Genomic DNA, 23,267 nt, shown 5'->3' with positions numbered 1-23,267 from the left:
TTCATATGAAAACAAGTATTCTGTCATCAGTCTATTTTCTATACCTTTTTCAGTTGAGGGTAAGTTCTTTATATTTTTCATTTTTAACAGGGATTAGAATTTTAGTAGTTTCAAAAATATAAAAAAGATGGCATTAAAATGTCCTATAGATGGTAATCCTATCCCAAGAACTTCAATGCTTATTTTGTGTTCTGAGGTATAGTCTTCAAAGAGACCAAATTAGAATGAGATCAAATAACAGAACAAAATAGAAAGGGGAAATATTCATGTTAACTATTGAAAACTAGTTTGTAAGGCAAGGCCTGAAAGTTTTTTTATCTCTGGCATGTTCAGTATGGAATGCATTGTTGCTGTTCATTTAGCTACTACAGAAAGGCATTCTACACTGCCAGATAGTCTTATCAAAATTACAGTTAGCTGGCTTTCTCTACAGGGAATAGCAATTCTTAAAAGTAAGACTGAAGTGAGGGCTCTTACCAATTTTCTCAGAAATGATTTCTCTATCATGGGCCAACTAGGTGTAGCATGAACACATGATTTCTTAGAGAATGAGCTGGGATCTGCTAATGTGTTTCAAAGGAGCACCTAGTTAAAGGTGATCTCTAAGCAATAAATCATCAAATTATTTAATTTTCAAAAATTTTTTCAATAAATGTTATTCTAAGATTAACGTGCTCATTCGCTTAGATTGTTTAGAGTGCTCTTTATTGTGCCTAAAATTTTGCAACAAGGTAATATAAAAGATTCAAAAATGTTTTCATAATATATGGAAGATGAAATCTCTTATGTATAGCATATAGTTTGATTCTTATACATCTATGATTAATTGAATTGTGTCTGTAAGTGACAACTTGATATTTTGACTCAGAAACACTAATGTATACCGTTTATTTTGACACTGATATTTTTAGGATTAGCTTTATTAACAGTATGACATTTGCATGCATTCTTAAAACTTACACTAGTTTTAATATTCACAATGTTTGAATAAATTCAAATCAACAAATATTCAATCCTACCCGAGAATGAAATGAGATTACCTTTTTATATAATTAACTTAATTCTTTTTAAAAGTACAAAGTTATTACTGGGACTTAAAAACCTTAATTCCCAATGTTACTATTAATTCAACTATATGTATATTAATTAGGCCACAGGACTGCCCATAAGCCTTTCTTGTCGGAGAGCAATTAATCTTTTGAACCACTTTTCCTCAGCATCAGCTTTCTCAATAAATAACTGAAAGAGAAGAAAAAAAAAAGTTATTGTTTGCTAATAACTTAGATCTGACCTTACTTGATACAAATCACCTTTATAGAATATATCTTCTAGTACAATTTTAATACTGTTTAACTTGTGATGACTTCTTAATTGAAGATCATATTTGGAATTAAAAATGCTCAGAAAGTCTTGGAGTACAAGGACTAATATCAATGTCATTGGTTAATAATTTTACAGCTTACTTTGTGAAGTTTATTTCCTACAGTTTTCTGAGTAACACAGTGGGATGTTATCATATCAGAGAGGACAGCAGATATGGTAGTGACACGCTCACAGTCAATAAACCAATGAGAGCTGAGCCAGTAATAGACCTTTTAGTGCCACATTAAAAACAAAACAAAACTCTTCTTTTGTCTAGTTTGTTTACCATAGAAAGGATACTTCTAGAAGCTAGGCAACATAAGCTGGACCATTCCAGATTCAAATACATGTAATAATTCTAGGGCTGGGCGTTGGCTGCCTATTTTTGGTAAATAGAAACAAATGAATCCATTTCCTCCAGTGGTCTTATTGCCAGCACCAAAGGACGAGAGTTTGAATTAATTTTAGTCAACGAGACTTCAATCGACATTCTTAAGGCTGAAGGATCTTACATTTGGATGTGCCAGAGAATTATCATCTTGGTACTTGATGGTCGTAGGGATAATGCTAGGGTCTATTTCCTTTTCATTAGTGGGCATATCAGCAGCTACTGATGCTTGTCCTGAAGCTGCAGTTGTATGCTTCACTTCAGTAGGTTCCACTGACTGAAACATAAAGCAAGTACAATTAATTGGGTCACAATATAAAATTAGAATTTTGCTTTAATAATGTTTCTGATTTTGAATAATAATTGCTCATTTAGTCTTCTTTGAGATGACACTAATTACCAAAAGGCCCTTGGTAACTAATAAGAAACAATTAGTCCTAAAACAAGCAAACAAATATAAAAACATTGAGGAAATGTTTATCATTTCTTATGATCAGCATATTTTTCTTAAGAAATTGGTACTTATGAGTCTATACTATCGAAAAAAATATTTCATGAATCTAAATTTTATTAATCAAAAGAAGTCTGCAACAAATCTCCAGCATCTAGTTGACATCTTTAGGTATAACAAGCAAATTCAAAGGTTATTTTTGTTTTTTTTAATAACAGCCTTACTGAGATATAATTCACATATCACAATTCATACTGCCTTTAGCTCATCCACAGTTTTGTAACTATCACCACAAGCAACTCCAGAAAATTTTTTCATCCTCCCCCAAAATCCTATACCTATTAACAGTCACTGCTCCCCCATTCTCCCCAAATCTACTTTCTCTCTCTATGGATTTGCCTATTCGGCACATTTCATATAAAAGGAATCACATAATATGTATTTTTTGTGATTGGCTTCTTTCATTTAGCAAATGCTTTCAAGGTGCATCCATGTTACAGCATGTATCAGTACTTTATTCTTCTTTATTGCTAAATAATATTCCATGGCATGGAATATTATGTGCCAGGCACTGTACTGAATGCTGGAGACAAGAAGACTAATAACCCATTGTTCTTGCCTGGAAGGAGCCAGCACTCAGGCCAATTTCAATATTTCTTCCCTGATTAGCAACAAGGTTGCAGGGGTAATATGAAACAGATTAGACGAGACACTGAAATTAAAAATTAAAATAAAAAAAATTTTGGGAGATTAATTTTACCGCTTAGTCTTTCTACACCTATAGTTTTTGGTTTTACACCTGTAGTTTTTTGATTTCCAATTTCTTTTGACTTATCTACTTCTCTAAACTGCAAAAACAGAAGTCACTGGGAAAAACATCTAGAAAATGAACTGTGCATGAATTAATCTTTTCTTAGAATAATTTACCTTAGAATTGAAAATTTATGTGTTTAACCAGTAGTTACTGAGTACTACTAACTGCTAAGCAATGGATACACAAGGGAGAATAAATGGATGTGCTACCGTCTCAACTGGAGATTACATTCTGCTAATGGGGTTGACAGATTACTAGCAAATGAATATCAAAATAAATACATAATCAAAAATTATAACTTGTGACGTAGAGATATTAAATAAATATTTGTAAACTTGATTTGGCAGTTTTCATCTTTTATTTTGGAGCCAATACTTGCCCTTCAGATCTCAAACATTTCTATGTCTCCCACATACTGGGCCTAGAAGGCTTACAGGCCTAAGTGATACTATACTGATGCTTAATAAAACTGAGGACATATAACAGCAAAGCATAATATTCTGCATACGGAACTAATTCAGCGAGGTCCAGGACATCACTTTTTGGTAGTCTCTGTTGCCATGCAGAGATTATCACAGCATGTTATTCTGCACATTTCAGCTATGCTTTGACAGGGCCTAGCTATCCTTAACAGACTGGCTGTCTGTGTTGAACTGCCTTGAAAAATTGTGGAGTACTGTTATTTTACTTGTCAAAGATGTAGACTGCACATGTTCCGGTGGCAGAGAGAACATTCTATCATAAAACCAAGTAATCCTATTCTGTTTTTACCTTCCTAGTATTTAACGTTTTCTTTGAGAAGTGCTCATACACATATAAAGTTCTCAGAGCTTAGGAGCTTAGGATAGGAGCATGGATGTTGGTATTTAATAATGGGCACTTAAAAAAATGTGTGAGGAGAACCATTAACTGTTTACCAAAGTGAGGAAAACTGTTAGAGAAAATTTGACTATAAGAAAACCCTCAACAAGTCACTACCGAACATATGGTTTTGAGTAGCACTGCCACCTGGTGGTTCGGTTTGGAAAAGACTGTTTTAAATGTATTTTAAAGTAAGAACAAATGATCATTTGGCTTAGTGTTATTTACCCACTTTTTTGAACACAGGCAGATATCTGCCAGATTAGAATAATTTTAGGGTTGAACAGTACATAATAAGCTTATCTTGTTTGAAAAAACAAGCTGCATCTTGGGTCCTGAGGTTTAGCAGGAGCTATGAGATTATCTACTCAGGCAAAAGAAGTATAATTGCAGAGTTAAACTAGCTAAATCAATATGTGTGGCAGGAGAAACAATGTCTAGCATGTCATTGGTAATAGCCACTTTTCTGGTAACAGCTCCCTAACTTAATTAATGGAATTAACACAGCTAGAGAAAGACTCTACCAACTGAAGGGGTAGCTAGTATAGAAAAGCCTTTTTCAGAGACACAAACTTCATACCAATGTGTGTAGAACAGTCCAGGAGAGAAAGATATTGAAACATGGGTCATGGGTAATTTAGTCCTAAAGAGAGTGTTTGCTTTGCATCAGGGAGAGCCCATCACCGCTCCCCATGATCTGGATGAAATGGTCCTCAAGATAATTTACCTCCCTTTGCTAAGTAATCTTCTGATAAATAATTCAGCTTCTTGGGCATCCTGAATCCCTACCTTATACTGCAGACACAGACATTTTAGAAACTAGGAAGGGATATCACTTTCTAAACTAATACACTGGCCTTTTTTTATACTATGGTTGAGTGTGAATTAATTCATTGTTGGCCAGTCTCTGCTCTTCTTTCTGATCGTTTTGAAATGCAGTGACCAATAAAAGTCCAGTGCTGGATGGCTACTAGTTCAGTCTACTGCACACTCACCAGGGTAAATGCCATTTTCTGAGGCACAGTTCCCTATGGGTGCCACTTCCCACCTTTCAATGCATGCTTTCTTTATACTTCAGTAGGGAATGTGCATTGAGTTCACAATTATTAGAGACAGCAGATTAGTTGGAAAACATGGGCTCTGGAATTGGGTAGATTTGGTGCAGATGCTGCTTCTTGTCATTTATTAGCATTTGACCCCAGGCTATGAAATTTGCTGCATCTCAGCTTCCTTAGCTATAAGTAAGGGTTATTGGGATATTAGATACATTACATATGTCAAATATCTAGTATTAATGGTAACCACTATTATTTTAGTTATTTTAAGCTACTTAAAAAAAAAAGTGGGTCCAGGACACACCTTGTTTCACAGCATCTGCTTAGTGTTTTAGTGCTCAAGTGGCTATTTTGAAACAAACTGGCCTAAAGCTGTACATGAAACCGGTAAGTTACTGTGTGAAGCTGAGAAGCAATTTTTAGCTATTTGCTCTGTGAGAAATACAACAGGTCACCAAGCCTCAAATGACGAGAATATAAAAAACTATATAAAACAATCCTTGGCCCAACCCAAATGGGAAGCCCTGTATCTCCAACCCCTCTGAAGGAAGCTGCAGGCAATTACAGAACTCAGCATTAAGGTAGAGCCTGTGCAGGTTTAGCGGGTGCTAAACCCAAGACACATTGTAATTTGGTTTTGATTTTGGAGGAAAGAAATAGAAATGTTGTTAAACTATTTTAACTGAATATATTTCTAAGTGGCTTAACTCACAGTGCTAGGTTAATAATATTTCTAGGCTGCTTTTGCTTCTTTGTCATACTTATCCAACCTAAAATTATTTGTTTTAGGCTTCCCAGAATTGATTTTATTCCTTTCTATGAATTACTGCTATGGGAAACCTCTTTTAAAAGATAGCTGAAGCAGAAGACGGGCTTCTCTCAGACAGGCTAATGAGGGCTCCTTATGAATGGGAGAGGCCCCGTTTCCATCTCAGTCCTCTCGGTCCCTGATCGTGGGGTCTGCATTGGAAGAACAAGGAAAGCTATCCTGAAGCTTGAAACAAATTCCAACTCAGCACTAAAAATGAAGCAAACAGAAATTAATTATTAAGACAATAATTCTTGTCAACACAATGTGGTCCCTTTGACCAAAAGTCTTTTAATATTGATCTCATGGGAAGCCGTTTAACCATACAGGGTTTTGTTACAGATTTGGGAAAAAGAGTTTTTCTCCCAGATTTAGTCAGTTATCTTAAGATTAGTAACCTTTAGGGAAATAGTTTTAAAATTTTTTCTAGAGAATACAATGAGGTGAAAATATCACTAATTCTGGAATTGAAACAGATATTGTTACATTTCAAATGACTTTTAAAGTAGAACCAGGTATCTAAAGAATTTCTATGTTACTCAGCAAGAGGTCAGTCTTACTGGTGAGCATGGAGACTTGGAGAAAATAAGGGGAACTTCTGGGTGGAATTTTAATTGGTAGCACCTTGAAGGAAAATAAATAATATGAACCTTAAACAACTCCATCTTCAAAAGTTTATCTTAAGGTGATAATAATGGATATTTGCAAATATATATGTAATACCTACAAACTTAAACTACTTAAATATCTAATATCAGGGAAAAAATTAATTAATTATGATACATTCATCAGCAGGATACCACATGGTCATTAATACATTTCCAGATGTAGAATATTTTTGAGTAAGTGGTAACTTTACCATGTCTTCATTATATGTATGTATTTTATAGTAGAATGCTTTTTTCCTACTAAAGGAATATACATTTATAAAAGGACCCCTGATAATGAAAGAATACCTGAAATATTCAACAGAAATAAAATGGCAATCAAAACTCCTTGTATTAGAGTTGAATAAATGATACCCATCTGGGTAAAGACTGTAGATACATGTTACTATTTAGGTAGTAATTTTACTGTCAAAGCTCTTTTCTAACTTAATGTAATTAAAAAAGTAGATGTATACATTCAAAAAGAAAATTGTGTATGTTCATGAAATGCACATTACTGTTATGAAACTTTCAGGTTGACATTTTACTTTATCTTCTCAGTGAATTTTAAAATAAAAATGTCATCAGATACATTTTTACACTACTTTATTTTACATGTTAAACTTGAACTGATTCAATCTCTCTCAATATGCTGACACGCTTGCACCCTATTTCATCTATTAGAGGAAGCACTTATATTTAAGCAAAACCCATAAATAAAACATCTCTTCAGTGGGCATCTAAAGGCTTATTTATAATGCCTGGATGGAAACTTACCTTTTTGACTTCTTTACTGGATCTGAACGTCTGCTGAACAAAAGAATCACTTTCAATGGCTTCAATTTCTTTTACTCTTTTTACTTGTTCTACCAGGGTGGCTTGGTCTGAAAAAGAGAATATAATGTCAGTGTGTTTTGGTGTGAAAGTTTGTTAACAATGCTATATCTAAGCCATGTTCCTTCTTTCTATGATGTAATTATACAACTTATGAAATTCCACTGGATGAAAAAAGAGAAGACATTATAGTTATGTTATAATAAGAAACTTTTTCCCCCCAGAGATTTACCAATATTACATCCTACACATTAAGACTCACGTAAAACCTACGGTGCTGCTGAGAAAGCACTACTATAAATGATCTAAATCAATCTGGGCTAATCTGGTGGGAGGGCCTAAAAAAAAAAGTATTATGGAAATACATATAAAAGGAAGAAGAGCAAAATGAGTCCATCTGCACTCATCACCCAGCTTCTATAATCATTAACGTTGTTATTCTTAGTCTATCCACCCCCAGTTCATTTTTGGGGGGTGGATTTGGAGTATTTAAAAGTAAATCCCATACATCATGCCATGTTATCCCTAAATATTTTAGTAGGCATCTCAGAAGGGCTTAAGAAAAAGAAAACCCAAGCAACATAACTATAAAATCATCTTCACATCCAACAATATTATCAATAATTCCTTAAGATCCTTCCTATACAAGTCTATGCTTAATTTTCACTGATTGTCCAAAAAGAAGTCTTTTTACAGTAGTTTGTTTCAAACAGGATCCAAACAAGGTCCACAAATTACACTTGGTTGATAAGTATCTTAAATCCCTTTGAATTGCTTATGGCCCACCATCCCACCTTTTCACTGCCCTTTATTTATTGAAAAAGATAGATCATTTATCCTTTGAATTTTTCTACATTCTGAATTTGGCTTATTTTATTCTTATGTTGTTGTTTACCATGTTCTCCTATTCTTCATATTTTGTGTAAACCAGGAGCTCTATCTAGAAGTTGGGTAAGACTCAGGTTCAATTTTTGGGGGTCAATAATACATCAGAGGTGGTGCTGTGTAACTCCTATGACATCATATCAGATGTGCTTCTCCCACTTACACTGTCGTTAAGATTGATGGGGGCCCAAGGTGATGTCAGCCTGACCCTGTTATAAAGTTCTCTTTCAACCTTTAACTTAATGGTTTCACCAGATGTTAATGTTTGCTGTTTAGATCCATTATTTCATTAGATGTTGCAAAATGGTGATTTTTTCCAACTGTATTATTCTTCCTGCATTTATTAGCTCTGATTCCTCTATAATGAAGACATTCCCTCATCAACATTTGGTGACTGTGAAATATAGCCTGTATAAAAAAGATAGAATAAATGTTTAATTCTTTCCCTTTAAAAAAAATCATTTTGGTTTTTAGGGTCATTAAAGATGACCCTTATGAGTTCATGGATATTGTTATATTTGACATATTTCAGTCCACGGCAGTTATTTTCATATTTTCATGCTCAAATTATTCTATCCCTGGGTAGTGGCAGCCTCTTCAAGTTGGCTCCTGCATCCTTTGGATGTGATTCCTTAGAATTAAGGCATGACAAGGTGCTCCAGGCTCATCTTGTACAGCTCCTGTCCTAGATCTGAAATTAACCATTCCTCCAAAGGGCTTAGACTCCTTTCAGTGGAATGATATTTGAAGACAACAATTTGGTAACTAGGAATGTTCATTGTTCCTGGATTGTTATCACTTCTCAGTTTTTTTCAGTAGATAGGATAGGAAATAAATCTTTTTAAAAGAGAAAAATTAATATGAATTCATGCTGATACTACCAAACAAATTAAAGATTATATGACCTTTGTGTGTGTATGTGTATATACATATATAATATACACATACACACTTTTGTATATCTTTTCTCTAACTTTAAAAATCTTAGGCCTTAATGATATGACCAAAAGTATTTGTTTTTCCTAATATGTTAGCTTAGTATGTATTAGTTTCAAAATAATAAGACAAACATTACTATTAACAAGCTGAATTAATGCAGTTTAACATTTCTTTATGGTTCTTTTTGATCTTAGGATTTATTCCACTGATGAACTGTCAAAACACTGTACTCTAAAGTCACTTGAAATAATTCTCTATGTGATTATGCTTCAATATAGTTAGGTTCATTTGTTTCAGATCATTTTTGATTTTTAGGTCTTACTTTGTTTTATTGTCTTGGGGATTACTATTTGTTTTGTAATTGCATAAACACTTAAATATGGTTCTCAAGACAAAACTTTCTGTTTCCTTTCCTATCTCATTTTCTTAGTCTCCCTCCAGTGCATAGGTAACCATTTTTATTAGGCTTGGGTTTTTATCCTTCAAGTGTTTATTTCTGAAAATATAAGTACATGGATTCTCTTCTTCCTATATAAAATCAGCATGGTACACATTCCTTTGTACATGGCGTCTTTCACTGTATTATCACTTCATGGCAGTATAGAGACTTCCTTATTCTGTTTTACAGCTCTGTGTAATCTATTTTACGGTTTTATGATAGCTTTTTCCCCCCCATCAATAATAGGTGGTTATTTGCGTAGTTAACATTTGCTTTTACAATTAGTACTTTAATAAATAGGCACGTGCAGGTGTCATTCATATTTTTGTATTTTTTTTCACATTAGCTGGGCAGGAAAAATGCAACATTATGGTTCATACTCTCACTGTGTCAACTCTTGCTTATAGCTGATATGAATACATACACAGCTGAATTATGAGCCACTATATACTCACCTAAGTAATCTAAAACTGTTGGGATCTTAGATTTTATGATAATAACTCAATTTACTATCTAAGAAACAACTTAATAACTGCCTTGACAAGAAGGTAGAGTTATTTGCATTAATGCAATTTTTACATCCCAGCAGATCTAAGCTGAAAGGGTTAAATGTTATAGAGAGCATGGAAATAAACCTGGTTAATAAGTTCAGTAAAAATTAGCATTTTATGAAAAAATCTTTGTTTCAAGTTTTGGCCAATAACAAATTAAATTATATAGTCTCCAGTTTATTTAAGGGGAAAGACAGTGTTTCTGAAGATGTGTCCCTGATATCTGTGACCAGTCTTTTCTCATGTGAGAAGCCAAGCATGGAATGTTTAGAAGAGCTGCCAAAGCCAACACTACCATCTTTGGAAAAACATATTTTTGTACATACAAGCAAGCATAGTCAGAGTGTCATAGAAGAGCAAATAGTTTCACATGCTTTAGAAAAAAGCTCTCGTGGATTTTAATAATGCCACGTACTAACTGGGTATGTAAAATGACAGAAGATTCCTAACCCAGCTAATTTATTACATCTCATACCAGTGAATATTTTTATTAGTTACATGTACAATACTGTTAATGTAGCAGAAAAAAATCATAATGGACACCATTCCACATGACCTAATCTTCACTGTTAACATGAAAGCACATTTGTTTGTATAGGTCTTAATTAATCTATTATTTCACAGTCATTAATTCCCAAGCAGAAGGGAATATTTCTGACTTTAGGATGATGTCTCTTATGTATCAACTGTTCGACCCTTTGGATTTCTTCTCTAACATAGTCTCTCATTTGTATTTACAAAATACATCATTAGTGTTAAAAGTCAGAGGTGAGCTCACAAACAGCCCTTGATGTCTAAAGCTTGTAGTTTCTGTTGCTTTAAATATGGACATTCAACCAGCTCCTAATACATATAAAATTGTTACCATAGAAGCTGACCCAAGGGCCAGAAAGCCTAACAAAATAGCACTGGAGAAACTGTAAAGGAAGGAAGGGGAAAGATTAGAGAAAAACATAACATTATCCTGTGTTTCTTCAAAGATCACTTCAGGACTAACAAGGTGACAGGGCAGATAGGGCAAAGGCAGTTTGCCTGTCTCAGAATAAGAAAATCAAACAACACAGCTTTTACCTCTCACCATGGGAGCCATTTTACTGGTGATGTTTAAAGAGTGTGATATTTAAATTAAAGAGTAGGAGAGTAATATTTAAATTAAGATTTGAAAGATTTATGGGAGAGTTACATTTTCAGTCTTGTAAGTAGCTCAGCTCCATACTGCCTGAAAACAACAGGGATAAAAATTATTTTCAATTGTTTCACTCAAAATTCATACTGCCTGAAAACAACAGGGATAAAAATTATTTACAATTTTCTCACTCAAAATTCTAAGATTGACGTCTACAAAAAAGTGTCTTGACTATAACACTGTCACTTTGGGAAGAAGAAAAAACCATTAATAATATATAGTGAATTATTTTAAATGTAGGTTCTTAAGTTTTACATGCCAATTTGTCATTTAAAATTCTGTAACAATTTTAAGACAGGGGAAAATGTGAATTAAAACTAGTTGTTTCTATATGCTTGGCATGCATGCCTAGCATATAAACTAACTTGTATTCATCAGCCATGAGGTAAAAATAATGAGAAGTGACAAAGTGACCAGGACAATCAAAATTATAGGATGTTTTAAAATATTAACAGGGTAAACATGAAGGAAACCTACTAGCACTTGATGCTTTTTGAAAGATACATTATTAGTAAATAAAATGACTTGCATAGGTTGGTTGTAAGATGTCAGTAAAAGGGTACATATGTCATCGTAAAATTAAAAAAAAAAAAAGGAGTCCAAAAGCTAAGTAATTACAGACTGGAAAAAATCAATACTAATTCGCTACATGGAAGATCATTTTGTGATGAAGAGTTAAAATCAGATATTTTGCTAGTTACTGTTGATGATATATTATAAAAATGTTACATCACCAGCTACTTCAAGTTATATTTGACAATTTCACCTGACAAACTTATGGAATTTTCTTTTAAAATATTATCAAATTGTATGTAAATAGGTTGGTTAATAAAGATGACAAGGTCTAGTGGAAACTTTTTTTTTGAAAAGACAATTTTAATCTGTATGCCATTTGTAGATTACAAACATGTCAATTTCTAAATGGGAAGCAATAATATGCTGAGAACAGCAGATGGCACTATTACCCAACATGTAATCATGGGATAAAAGACAATACGAGTTTCGTGAAAGGTATCATATATGTGAAAATCTCATCTTCAACTGACTCCTTTTGAATATTATTAATATTTCATGAATTTTCCCAAAGTTAAAAATTAATTTTATGTTACAAAGAGTTTGGATCCGTTGGCCTCATAGTTATTGAGTTACTTATGCTCTCTTTACTTCCAGGGGTAGAAAATTATATACTAACTGTACTGTTTCAAATGCAAAAATAATATAAAACAATATCTTATTATCAGTTTAAATTGACTCAAGTTTTAGTCAAAAATGGAAAAATCTGTGGAATTCTTTTTTGTGGTACAATATAGACGCAGAAAAAACAAAGCCTTTGGAATATTAAACATTTTCAAGTACTTTACAAAAATGAAAAAAGCAAAGCAAACTGGCTATTCAATAAATAAATTAATTAATGAAGATGGCTATTCAATAAAATCTGTAAACAAAATATCCCATAAAACTTACCTGGAATTCTAAAGTTATTAAAACAATTTCTGATGAACACAAATTTTAATGAGAAACAGCTATTGCTTTCCCTTCAAAACAGGACATTTCAAATGTTCCTTTCATAAAGTATATATTAGAAGTACATCTAGCTTCAACATTTTAAGGTTGTTCATAAGTCTCAGACTCGTGAGAACAAATTTCCAGAACTGATATCTACAAATAACTTGGAAGATGAGAAACTTCTTAAGTAGAATGTGGCTTGTCTATTAGATTTCTGAAAGCTTACTATACATTACCACATTGTATATGTCAGTGGGGTTCCTAAAGTGTCTCTAATAACCATCTTCCTTGTTTAATAAGTAATAGATTAAGTAATAGAAATTACTTTAATGTGGCTGTACTAGTGAAGAATTTTTGATAAACATTTCAGTAAGTACAGTAAGGCACCAGGCTAGGCTTTATTAAAAACAAAATCCACACCAAATACCTGCTCCTCTCACCTAGAATGCGGTAACTTCTCTGAATCATCCCTGTCACCTTTTCCTGACACCTGTGACAAAAGGGCCTCTTCCATAATTCATATGGCCCTTAGCATGTGTTGCCTTGCACTGATATTAACCTTTTCATGAACGAAAGCTTCATTTCCCCAGCTAGAGGGGACATATCTTTTTGTGTCAACTCCAGGACTAGTATAGTGTGCTTTATTATTTTATTATTCATTAAGTATTCAATAAACATTTGTTGAAAACTAAAAATTAAATGGCATTAAAGTCACCATTAAAATAATAAAACTTCATAGGGGGAATGTCAAATTATAAGAAGTTTTTATAACTTAAAAAATTAAATGTCTTTAAGTGGTTAGTTTTAACAGCTCTGGGTTCAGTCTACCTGGCTTAAACTCTGTCTCTGCTACTTACTAGGTGTGTGACTCTAAGTAAGAGGTTCAAACTGCAATGGCTCAGTTTTCTCCTCTGTGGCATGGGGCTGATAACCTAAACATTACAAATGGGTGACTCCCTTTGTCCTTCCCTCCCTGTCTCTCTCCTTTTCTCCTTTCAAATATTTGTACACATTCAATACACTAGGCATTGTTTCACATGTCAGGGTTTAGAAACAAAATAAGAAGTCCTTCCTTCATAGGGTTTATATTTTAATGGGACAAGTAATAAACAAATAAATAACACAGTATCAAGAAAGAGAACAGGGTAAACAGCTAGAAGGAGAAAGGGGGGGCTATTGCAGATGGGCTAACCAGGGAAGAACTCCCTGATACGATGATTTCATTAGAGAGAAGAATGATGTCCAGGAGCAAGTCCTGAAAATCTGGGAGATGACACCTGCACTTAGCACAGGGCTAAGGAAGTATTAAAACCATTTAATAAATAATAGCTATTCCTAGCAATACTACTAGAGCGCTAATTTAGTTAATAGTACTAAAGACATGGAAGTTGCCTAAAAAGTTTGTTATGTTAACCTCTCAATTTCTGGCCATTTGGTTTAGAACCGGAAACTTTTACCAGCCAGGTAGTAACTAGCTTTAGCTCACATCTCTTGTGGAGTCCCCTATGGTGTGGCAGGATTATGGGAAGGAATGGAAGAGGGGACAGGCTTGTGCACATCTCCGGGCTGCCACAAAAGGCCAAGCTGCACTGCGCCCGCACTACAACACTGGAGTCCACTCCGACTCCCCGGGCGCTGCAGGTTGAGTGGGGAAGCAGTTTTGTGGGCACCTGGCCCCAGAGGCTCCAGGGTCTCAAGACATTCCCAGTGGGTGTCTGGTAGCACAAACTCCCCAAAATGGTAGCTATGTGGTAGAAATGATGATATAAAGCAAATGTATTTTAGTTTCGTGTCTGTAAGTCTGTAGACATTTTATTTTGATCATCTAGAATGTCTTCCTAATAAGGAAGACCATAGAGGCTAATTTTTAATTTAAAGGGTCATTGGCCGGATGAGCTCTTCTGATAGCAGACGTAACCACAGCAGAAACAAAAGCTTATGTTTATGACACTCTGGGCTAAGTACTTCATGTGGATTACTTCGTTTAACTATCATAACCATGAGAAATAGTATTATTATTCTCATTGTACAAATGAGAAACTGAGGCTAAGTAACTTGGTCAGGTCACATGGCTAGTTGGTGGTAGAAATGGGATCCAATCCCTGAACTGGGATCCAATCATTAATTTCCTAGTCAAATTAGTTCTTTACCCACACCTGCCAAGCAACAAATTAATTTCTTTCCTCCTTCCCATCCATTTACTAGAAAGAATAAGTGTTCTCAGTATTGTTCTTATTCATTCAGTAAAGCACAATATAGCTTTATTTATAAAGGATAGGCCATATACACTATCTTGATCTTATGGTACTATCTTGAGTTAGTTTACAGATGTATATTTTCAGAACCTTTTATGTTTGAAAAAATTTTTCAAGAACTGTATGTCACATTCCAAAAATGTTTATTAATAAAAATTTTAGGTTTTTAGAAGACCTCACATTCTTTTATTTAAGCCTGAAAAAAACATGAGTAGTAAGTTTATCACTTTAAAGTTGCTCTTTATTTATTGTGTAGCAACTGTTACAAAAAACTAGAATGGTTCATGAATCTGGCTAAAATAATAACCACTATGTATCCAACTACATAGACTATTGCTTTATGCTTATTTCAAGTGCTAAAAAAAACATGGGTAGTCGAATCCACTTTAATAGAGTGAAAAGAAATAATTTCAACAAAGTTAAAGCTACTGGAAGTTTTCTTATTTTAACAGGATAGAAGAAAGGAATATAATTTGAGGTATACCAGATTAATAGGGCAGAATACAGACTCAGAAGTTGCTGTTTGCTGTCCATTTCAATTTTAGAATTCTCACTCTAATTAAAATTCTGTAGATGGAAGAGTTGTACGTTTCTAAGGAACTTGCAGTGAATGCTGTCTGCCAGCCATCTCCAAACACCCCATAACCACACACAACTTGCCTGTCGGGAGAGCTAATGCAGACATCGCAGGGCACACCACATTTGTCACTGTGGCTAATATCAGAGATACGCAGCTCTTTTTTCTTAGCACACAAAAGCAAGATATGTAATTCAATGCTCAATTTACCCTTGTCTCGCAGGAGATTTTTCCCCGCTAATTGATAGAAATTAAGCCATTAATCAAGCCACTAGCCATCATTCAAACCAGAGAAGATGAATACAAACTTTCATCATAACCACCTTCCCCATTTTAGTGTTCATTAGCATTAATTTTTAATGCAATTATGCTATTCTTTTACGCTGAGCTCATAAATTACTGCTCTTTTGTTGCTGGCTGGCCTTGTAAAATCCAAACTAATGCTTTGTGCTCTGATCTTAAAGGCAATTACTAGGTTCTTCTATCTTTTATATCTTTGCATCCCCAATAACCTTTGTATATAACGAGTGCCCATGACTGACTGTGCCTGTTTGTTTTTTTAATGCCTCTATATAAATCTCTGTGAACATATAAATACAGTCAAATGTATCTACAATAAACACATAATATACACACACACATGCCATATACATAACAAAATATAGATGTTAATATAAAAGAAAGATCTCACACATATTGGAGTTTAGGTTTAGATATAAAGATAATAGTTATGGTTTCTTATGATTCAAATGTAATACATCATTGTATTAAAGTTACAATCATTATAGCAAGTTAAAGGGAAGAGGAATATTAATAGTGGCTGATTATTATACACATTTGTAAGGGCCAAACAACTACTAAAAACATAAAGAATACCTATGAAATATCAAAATGCCCTAGTTTTTTATATGGGGTTATTGTTTTATGTTCAAATCCTTATTTTTAAAAAATTGTGTTGAATCCTGAAAATTAATGAGATGAAAATTAAGGGTGCTGGAAGATCAAAAGAATCATTAATCCAAAACTGTGTTTATAAGCACATATAAGAACCATAAGCCTTATATTTTACAAAGTGAATGCATCAGATTATTAGAGGATGACAGGAAAACAAAGACAGTTTTCCCAGACAAATATAGCATCCAGAGGCAGCATGTCTTTGCAGTCCTCTATCCCAGAAAAAGTGAAAAGATGTATTCTCTTTATGGTCCCCCAAAAGCCCTGGCTATACTCACTCCTATGTGTGGAGGAGATAAAAAAAAATATCTGCAACTCTTCTCTTCTATAATTCTAGTAATGCCTTTGGCCTTTGTTTGTAGGTTGTTATGTTCGGGCTGCTCACTAGCTGAAGAAAGGCTGCATATGTGGCGTTAAAATTAATGAAATAAAACCTACTGAGAAAACATCAGTAGTACTGATGTTGGTACCAGCCCAGTCACCTTTTGGAGTTGCACAGCTGCTGCTTACCCCTAACACCATGGGACTGGGGTAGGGAGTAAAGAGTATATTCAGTAGTCTTCTACCAAAAAAATGGTTTGAACCATTAACTTCTTAACATACAAAGAAAGTGATTATCAGCTGACTTTATCTTATGCTTCCTCTCATGGCTAGTTCTTTATTAGATTTCACCGTAAGTTGTACATGGATCAGAAACAGTAAGAATTAATTTTAGAAGGACTTTGAATCTAAAGGTTCTCTGAATCAGAACACTTGTGTTATGCCAGGATAAGCAAACAGCTTAAATTCAAGTCTTTAGTGATCCATTCCTCTATGATGTCAGAGGCGAACAGGTACCTAAAATACTTATATTTGAACATTAAAGATGTCACTATAAACTTGTGAGGTCTAATACTTCTTTCTAAGCATTTTGTGTTCAGGCTCATAGGCTTAGAGAAAATAGCTCATGGCTCCACATGCCTTAATTTCCCTGAACATATTGATAAAAATGTTAGGGTTCAGAAACAGGAATTGAAAGTAGTTCAGCCAAAATGTATTTAGAGCCTGTATCTGCCAGATATTAGAATAAGTGCTGAAGATTTCTGATTAAAAATGACTTACTTTAGACATATAGACAAGACATAATACCCATTCTCCTTTAAGTTTTCCAAAAAATAGAAGAGGAGGGAATACTTCCAAACTCATTCTATGAAGCCAGCATCACTCCAATACCAAAACCAGGCAAAGACCCCACCAAAAAAGAAAATTACAGACCAATATCCCTGATGAACAGAGTTGCAAAAATACTCAACAAAATATTAGCAAACCAAATTCAAAAATACATCAAGAGGATCATATACCATGATCAAGTGGGATTCATCTCAGAGATGCAAGGATGGTACAACATTCGAAAATCCATCAATATCATCCACCACATAAACAAAAAGGACAGAAACCATACGATCATTTCCATAGATGCTGAAAAAGCATTTGACAAAATTCAACATCCATTCATGATAAAAACTCTCAACAAAATGGGTATACAGGGCAAGGACATCAACATAATAAAGGCTATATATGATAAACCCACAGCCAACATCATACTGAACAACGAGAAGCTGAAAGCTTTTCCTCTGAGATCGGGAACAAGACAGGGATGCCTACTCTCTCCATTGTTATTCAATATAGTACTGGATGTCCTAGCCATGGCAATCAGACAAAACAAAGAAATACAAGGCATACAGATTGGTAAAGAGGAAATCAAACTGTCACTATTTGCAGATGACATGATATTGTACATAAAAAACCCTAAAGACTCCATTCCAGAACTACTAGAACTAATATCGGAATTCAGCGAAGTTGCAGGATACAAAATTAATACACAGACATCTGTTGCTTTCCTATACACTATCGATGAATGAACAGAAAGAGAAATCAGGAAAACAATTCCATCAAAAAGAATAAAATACCTAGGAATAAACCTAACCAAGGAAGTGAAAGACCTATACCCTGAAAACTACAAGACACTCTTAAGAGAAATTAAAGGGGACACTAACAGACGGAAACTCATCCCACGCTCTTGGCTAGGAAGAATTAATATTGTCAAAATGTCCATCCTGCCCAAAGCAATCTACAGATTCAATGCAATGTCTATCAAAATACCAACAACATTCTTCAACAAACTGGAACAAATAGTTTTAAAATTCATATGGAACCACAAAAGACCCCAAATAGCCAAAGCAATCCTGAGAAGGAAGAATAAAGCAGGAGGTATCTCACTTCCCAACTTGAAGCTGTACTATAAAGCCATGGTAATCTAGACAATTTGGTACTGGCCCAAGAACAGAGCCACAGACCAGTGGAACAGAATAGAGACTCCAGACATTAACCCAAACATATACAGTCAATTAATATATGATAAAGGAGCCATGGACATACAATGGGGAAATGACAGCCTCTTCAACAGTTGGTGTTGGCAAAATTGGACAGCTACATGTAGGAGAATGAAACTGGACCATTGTCTAACCCCATATACAAAAGTAAATTCAAAATGGATCAAAGACCTGAATGTAAGTCATGAAACCATAAAACTCTTGGAGGAAAACATAGGCAAAAATCTCCTGGACATAAACATGAGTGACTTCTTCATGAACATATCTCCCTGGGGAAGGGAAACAAAATAAAAAATGAACAAGTGGGACAATACCAAGCTGAAAAGCTTCTGAACAGCAAAAGACACTACCAGAACAAAAAGGCATCCTACAGTATGGGAGAATATATTCATAAATGACAGATCCGATAAAGGGTTGACATCCAAAATATATAAAGAGTTCATGCACCCCAACAAACAAAAAGCAACAAATCCAATTAAAAAATGGGCAGAGGAGCTGAACAGACAGTTCTCCAAAGACAAAATTCAGATGGCCAACAGACACATGAAAAAATGCTCCACATCGCTAATCATCAGAGAAATGCAAATTAAAACCACAATGAGATATCACCTCACACCAGTAAGGATGGCTGCCATCCAAAAGACAAACAACAACAAATGTTGGCGAGGTTGTGGAGAAAGGGGAACCCTCCTACACTGCTGGTGGGAATGTAAATTAGTTCAACCATTGTGGAAAGCAGTATGGAGGTTCCTCAGAAAGCTCAAAATAGAAATGCCATTTGACCCAAGAATTCCACTTCTAGGAATTTACCCTAAGAATGCAACAGCCAAGTTTGAAAAAGACAGATGCACCCCTATGTTTATCACAGCAGTATTTACAATAGCCAAGAAATGGAAGCAACCTAAGTGTCTATCAGTAGATGAATGGTTAAAGAAGATGTGGTATATATACACAATGGAATACTATTCAGCCATAAGAAGAAAACAAATCCTACCATTTGCAACAACATGGATGGAGCTAGAGGGTATTATGCTCAGTGAAATAAGCCAGGCAGAGAAAGACAAATGCCAAATGATTTCACTCATATGTGGAGTATAAGAACAAAGAAAAAACGGAAGGAACAAAACAACAGCAGACTCACAGAACCCAAGAATGGACTAACAGTTACCAAAGGGAAAGGGACTGGGGAGGATGGGGGTGGAAAGGGAGGGAGAAGTGGGGGGGGAAGAAAGGGGGCATTATGATTAGCATGTATAATGTGGGGTGGGGGGCACGGGGAGGGCTGTGCAACACAGAGAAGACAAGTAGTGATTCTACAGCATCTTACTGTGCTGATGGGCAGTGACTGTAATGGGGTTTGTCGGGGGAACTTGGTGATGGGGGAGTCTAGTAAACATAATGTTCCTCATGTAATTGTAGATTAATTATACCAAAAAAAAAAAAAGACTTACTTTTTGCCTTCTCATATTCCATTGGCAAAATGAAGCTTTTATGTAGGATTTTTGTTTGCAAGGAATTATGAACTGACTGTACTGTGGTTAGGTACAGGGATTTGTTGTGTTTACAAAGTATCTTTGCATTGATTATTTCATTTGATCCTGAAAACAACTTTTGGTCATAAATAGTACCCCCATTTTTCAAATTGGATATTTGATACTCTCAAAATTCAAGAGATACTGTAAGAGGCAGCACTGGGATATGAAACCAGTCTTGTACTTCAAATTCTGTGCTTCCCGTTAAATGAGGTAGCTCTTTAGTCACTGAATCTCTGATAACCTTAGAAGATGAATAGTTATGATTGTTTATGCTTATTTTATATACTTATCCAATTTATATACAATTTTTATCTTTTAAATAGCGATGGGTTAGGGAGGATGGTAGTAGATGGTAGAAGATACTAATTTCTCTTTCTTAAACGCAGAGTATTTTGCTATAATATTAGCAAAGTGGTAAAATACAAAAGGTTTAAAGAAACCACTAAAACCACTACATATTTCAAATTGAATTTTTAAAAATTAACTTTGAGATAGAATTTATGTATGACCACACTCATTTTAAGCATATAACAGAACGAGTCGTGACAAATGTATACACCTGTGTACCCAACGCCCCAATCAAGATATAAAGTATTTCCATCACCACCAAAAATTCCCCTGGGCCTGTCTGTGGTCAGTCTCGCTTGTACTCTGAACCCAGGTACAACTGCCTGCAGCCTGTGTTTTCTAGAATTTCGTGGTATAGCCTTTCATGTCTGATGTCTTTCATGCAGCCTATTTTTGTGATAGCTTCATGTTGCTGGGTGTATTTGCTGTTTGTTCCTTTTATTATTAGTAGGATTCTATTATATGAATATCCACAATTTGTTTATCCATTCACCTGTTGATGGACATTTGGGTTGTTTCCAGTCTTTGGAGAGCAAAGTTTGCTGTAACATTTATGTGCAAGGTTTTGTGTGGACATACGTTTATACTTCTCTTCGGTAAATATGTAACATTGGAATGGCTGGGTTATCTGGTAGATTTGTATTTCTCTGAAGTGACTAATAATACTGAGCATTTTAAAAAGCACTTACTGACCACTCACTTCTCTTTTAAATGTATGTTCATATCTTTTGTTCATTATTTAATTAGGTTGTTTTTTTCTTATTATTGAGTTATGACAGTTTTTTTCAATCCATACTGAACATAAATCCTTTGCCAACATTTTCTCCCATTCTGTGACTTGCTATTTTGTTCTTAATGGCAACTTTCAAAGAGCAAAACTCTTTAATTAAAAAAAATCTAATATATCATTTTAAAAAGTTTGTGCTTTTTGTGTCTATCAAAGAAATATTTGCCTATCTCAATCAAGGCTGCCAAAATTTCTATCCAATTTTTTTTCTGGAAGTTGTACACTTTTAGCTTTTATATTTAGGTCTATAATACATTTCAAGCTAATTAATATTTGTATGGTGTGAAAAAATGATCAATACTTATTTTTCCCCATAAGAATATCCATTTTTTTAATACCATTCATTAACAGACTTTCCTTTCCCCTTTGACTGGCCCTGACAGTTTTGTTAAAAACTAACTGGCCATATATGTGAGGGCTGATTTCTGGTCTCTGTGTTCCATTTATCTGTACGTCCAGCTTCACACTAATCCAATCTTAACGACTGCAGTTTTGTAGTAAGTCTTGAACTCAGGAGTGTAAATTATATGACTTTGTTCTTTTTGAAATTGCTTTAACTATTGTGTTAATTGCATTTTATATAAAATTGATTTTTAGTTAAAAACTTCGCTCTTAACACTTTATGTTGAATTTAGCATTAGGATGCAAAGTATAATATATAATAAAACTAAATTTCAGAAATAAGTTGAAATACAAATGATTAATGAAATTAGATATTTTTCAAATGTAAATTTGTTAGATACACCACTAAAGTAAGAAAACAATTGATAAATTACTTTAATCAACTTTAAAAAGTTTTTGGGAACTGATCAAATTGTAAAATATTATTTATCACAAATATATTGCTATTTTATATTTTCATTTCTTCTTATTTTAGAGTAAAATATTGAGCCACATTCCTGTTACTTTATAGACAGATTGCTACATAAAGAGATAATGGTTTAAAGTGACTAAATAAATGTTGACAGCAAGTTTTTTTGGGGGTCAATGAATGTAGTCTGGAAAATGTATTCAGGTTTAATGGTTAAAAGAAAAATCAGAAGGGAGAATAAAGGATGACAAACTAACAGAGCAGGCAATTTTCAGGGACTGAAGGACCAAGGGTGAGTGAGTATGTCTGAGTCTGAACTACTTGGAGAAATTCTAACAAGGGAACAGAACTGGGGCATGTATATACCAAATCAAATGGATAAATAATCTCCACTCCTGAAACTATCATTTAAGAAGCAATAAACGTACGACATCATAAACTGAACTGTAAACCTGTAATTATAATCTCCTCTCTGTTTGGCCCATTATTTCTCCAATACTTTGTTCTCACTTCAGTATTTTTTTCAAAGAAATGCAAGTATGATTATTGATTTTTAATCAATTAAAGCCCTAAAGGTCACATTATCTATATTATTAAATTAGTAGGGTGGGCTCTGTACATTTCTGTATGTTCAAATATATGGTCAAGCTGTATCAAGAAATACATGTGATTCTTATTAGGTTTAATTTACTGCTACTAACTTTAGACAGGCCTGAAATCTTGACAATGTTATAAAAATTCTATGACAGTAAATCAGAGTTGTGTATATGTGTAGAAGTATAATTTTTCAATTAAAATATTTTGATGAGATAGCCTAATGATTTGATTTTTAAATTCTACTCTAAGAGAAACAGGGTAGCAAACATTTGAGTTGGAAATCTCACATCAGTACAATCATACCC

The 23,267-nt window shown here is 34.2% G+C and overlaps 1 protein-coding gene across 1 annotated transcript in view; it reads right to left on the bottom strand.

The window, feature by feature from the left end:
- Window positions 1-902: 902 nt before the first annotated feature.
- Window positions 903-23,267, bottom strand: part of RSRC1 (arginine and serine rich coiled-coil 1) — a 470,761-nt gene continuing 448,396 nt past the window's right edge. The window contains exons 9-11 of the mRNA XM_057488446.1: window positions 7,164-7,270; window positions 1,875-2,027; window positions 903-1,239 (exon numbers count right to left, since the gene is read on the bottom strand). Of these exons, the coding sequence (XP_057344429.1) occupies window positions 1,147-1,239; window positions 1,875-2,027; window positions 7,164-7,270 (353 nt within the window). The 3' untranslated portion in view covers window positions 903-1,146. The remainder of the gene's footprint in view (window positions 1,240-1,874; window positions 2,028-7,163; window positions 7,271-23,267) is intronic.

This window comes from Manis pentadactyla, chromosome 1 (genome assembly GCF_030020395.1).
Source record: "Manis pentadactyla isolate mManPen7 chromosome 1, mManPen7.hap1, whole genome shotgun sequence".
NCBI lineage: Eukaryota > Metazoa > Chordata > Mammalia > Pholidota > Manidae > Manis > Manis pentadactyla.
The sequence above is the reverse complement of the archived record's forward strand: the minus strand, read 5'-3'. Positions and strand labels throughout refer to the sequence as shown.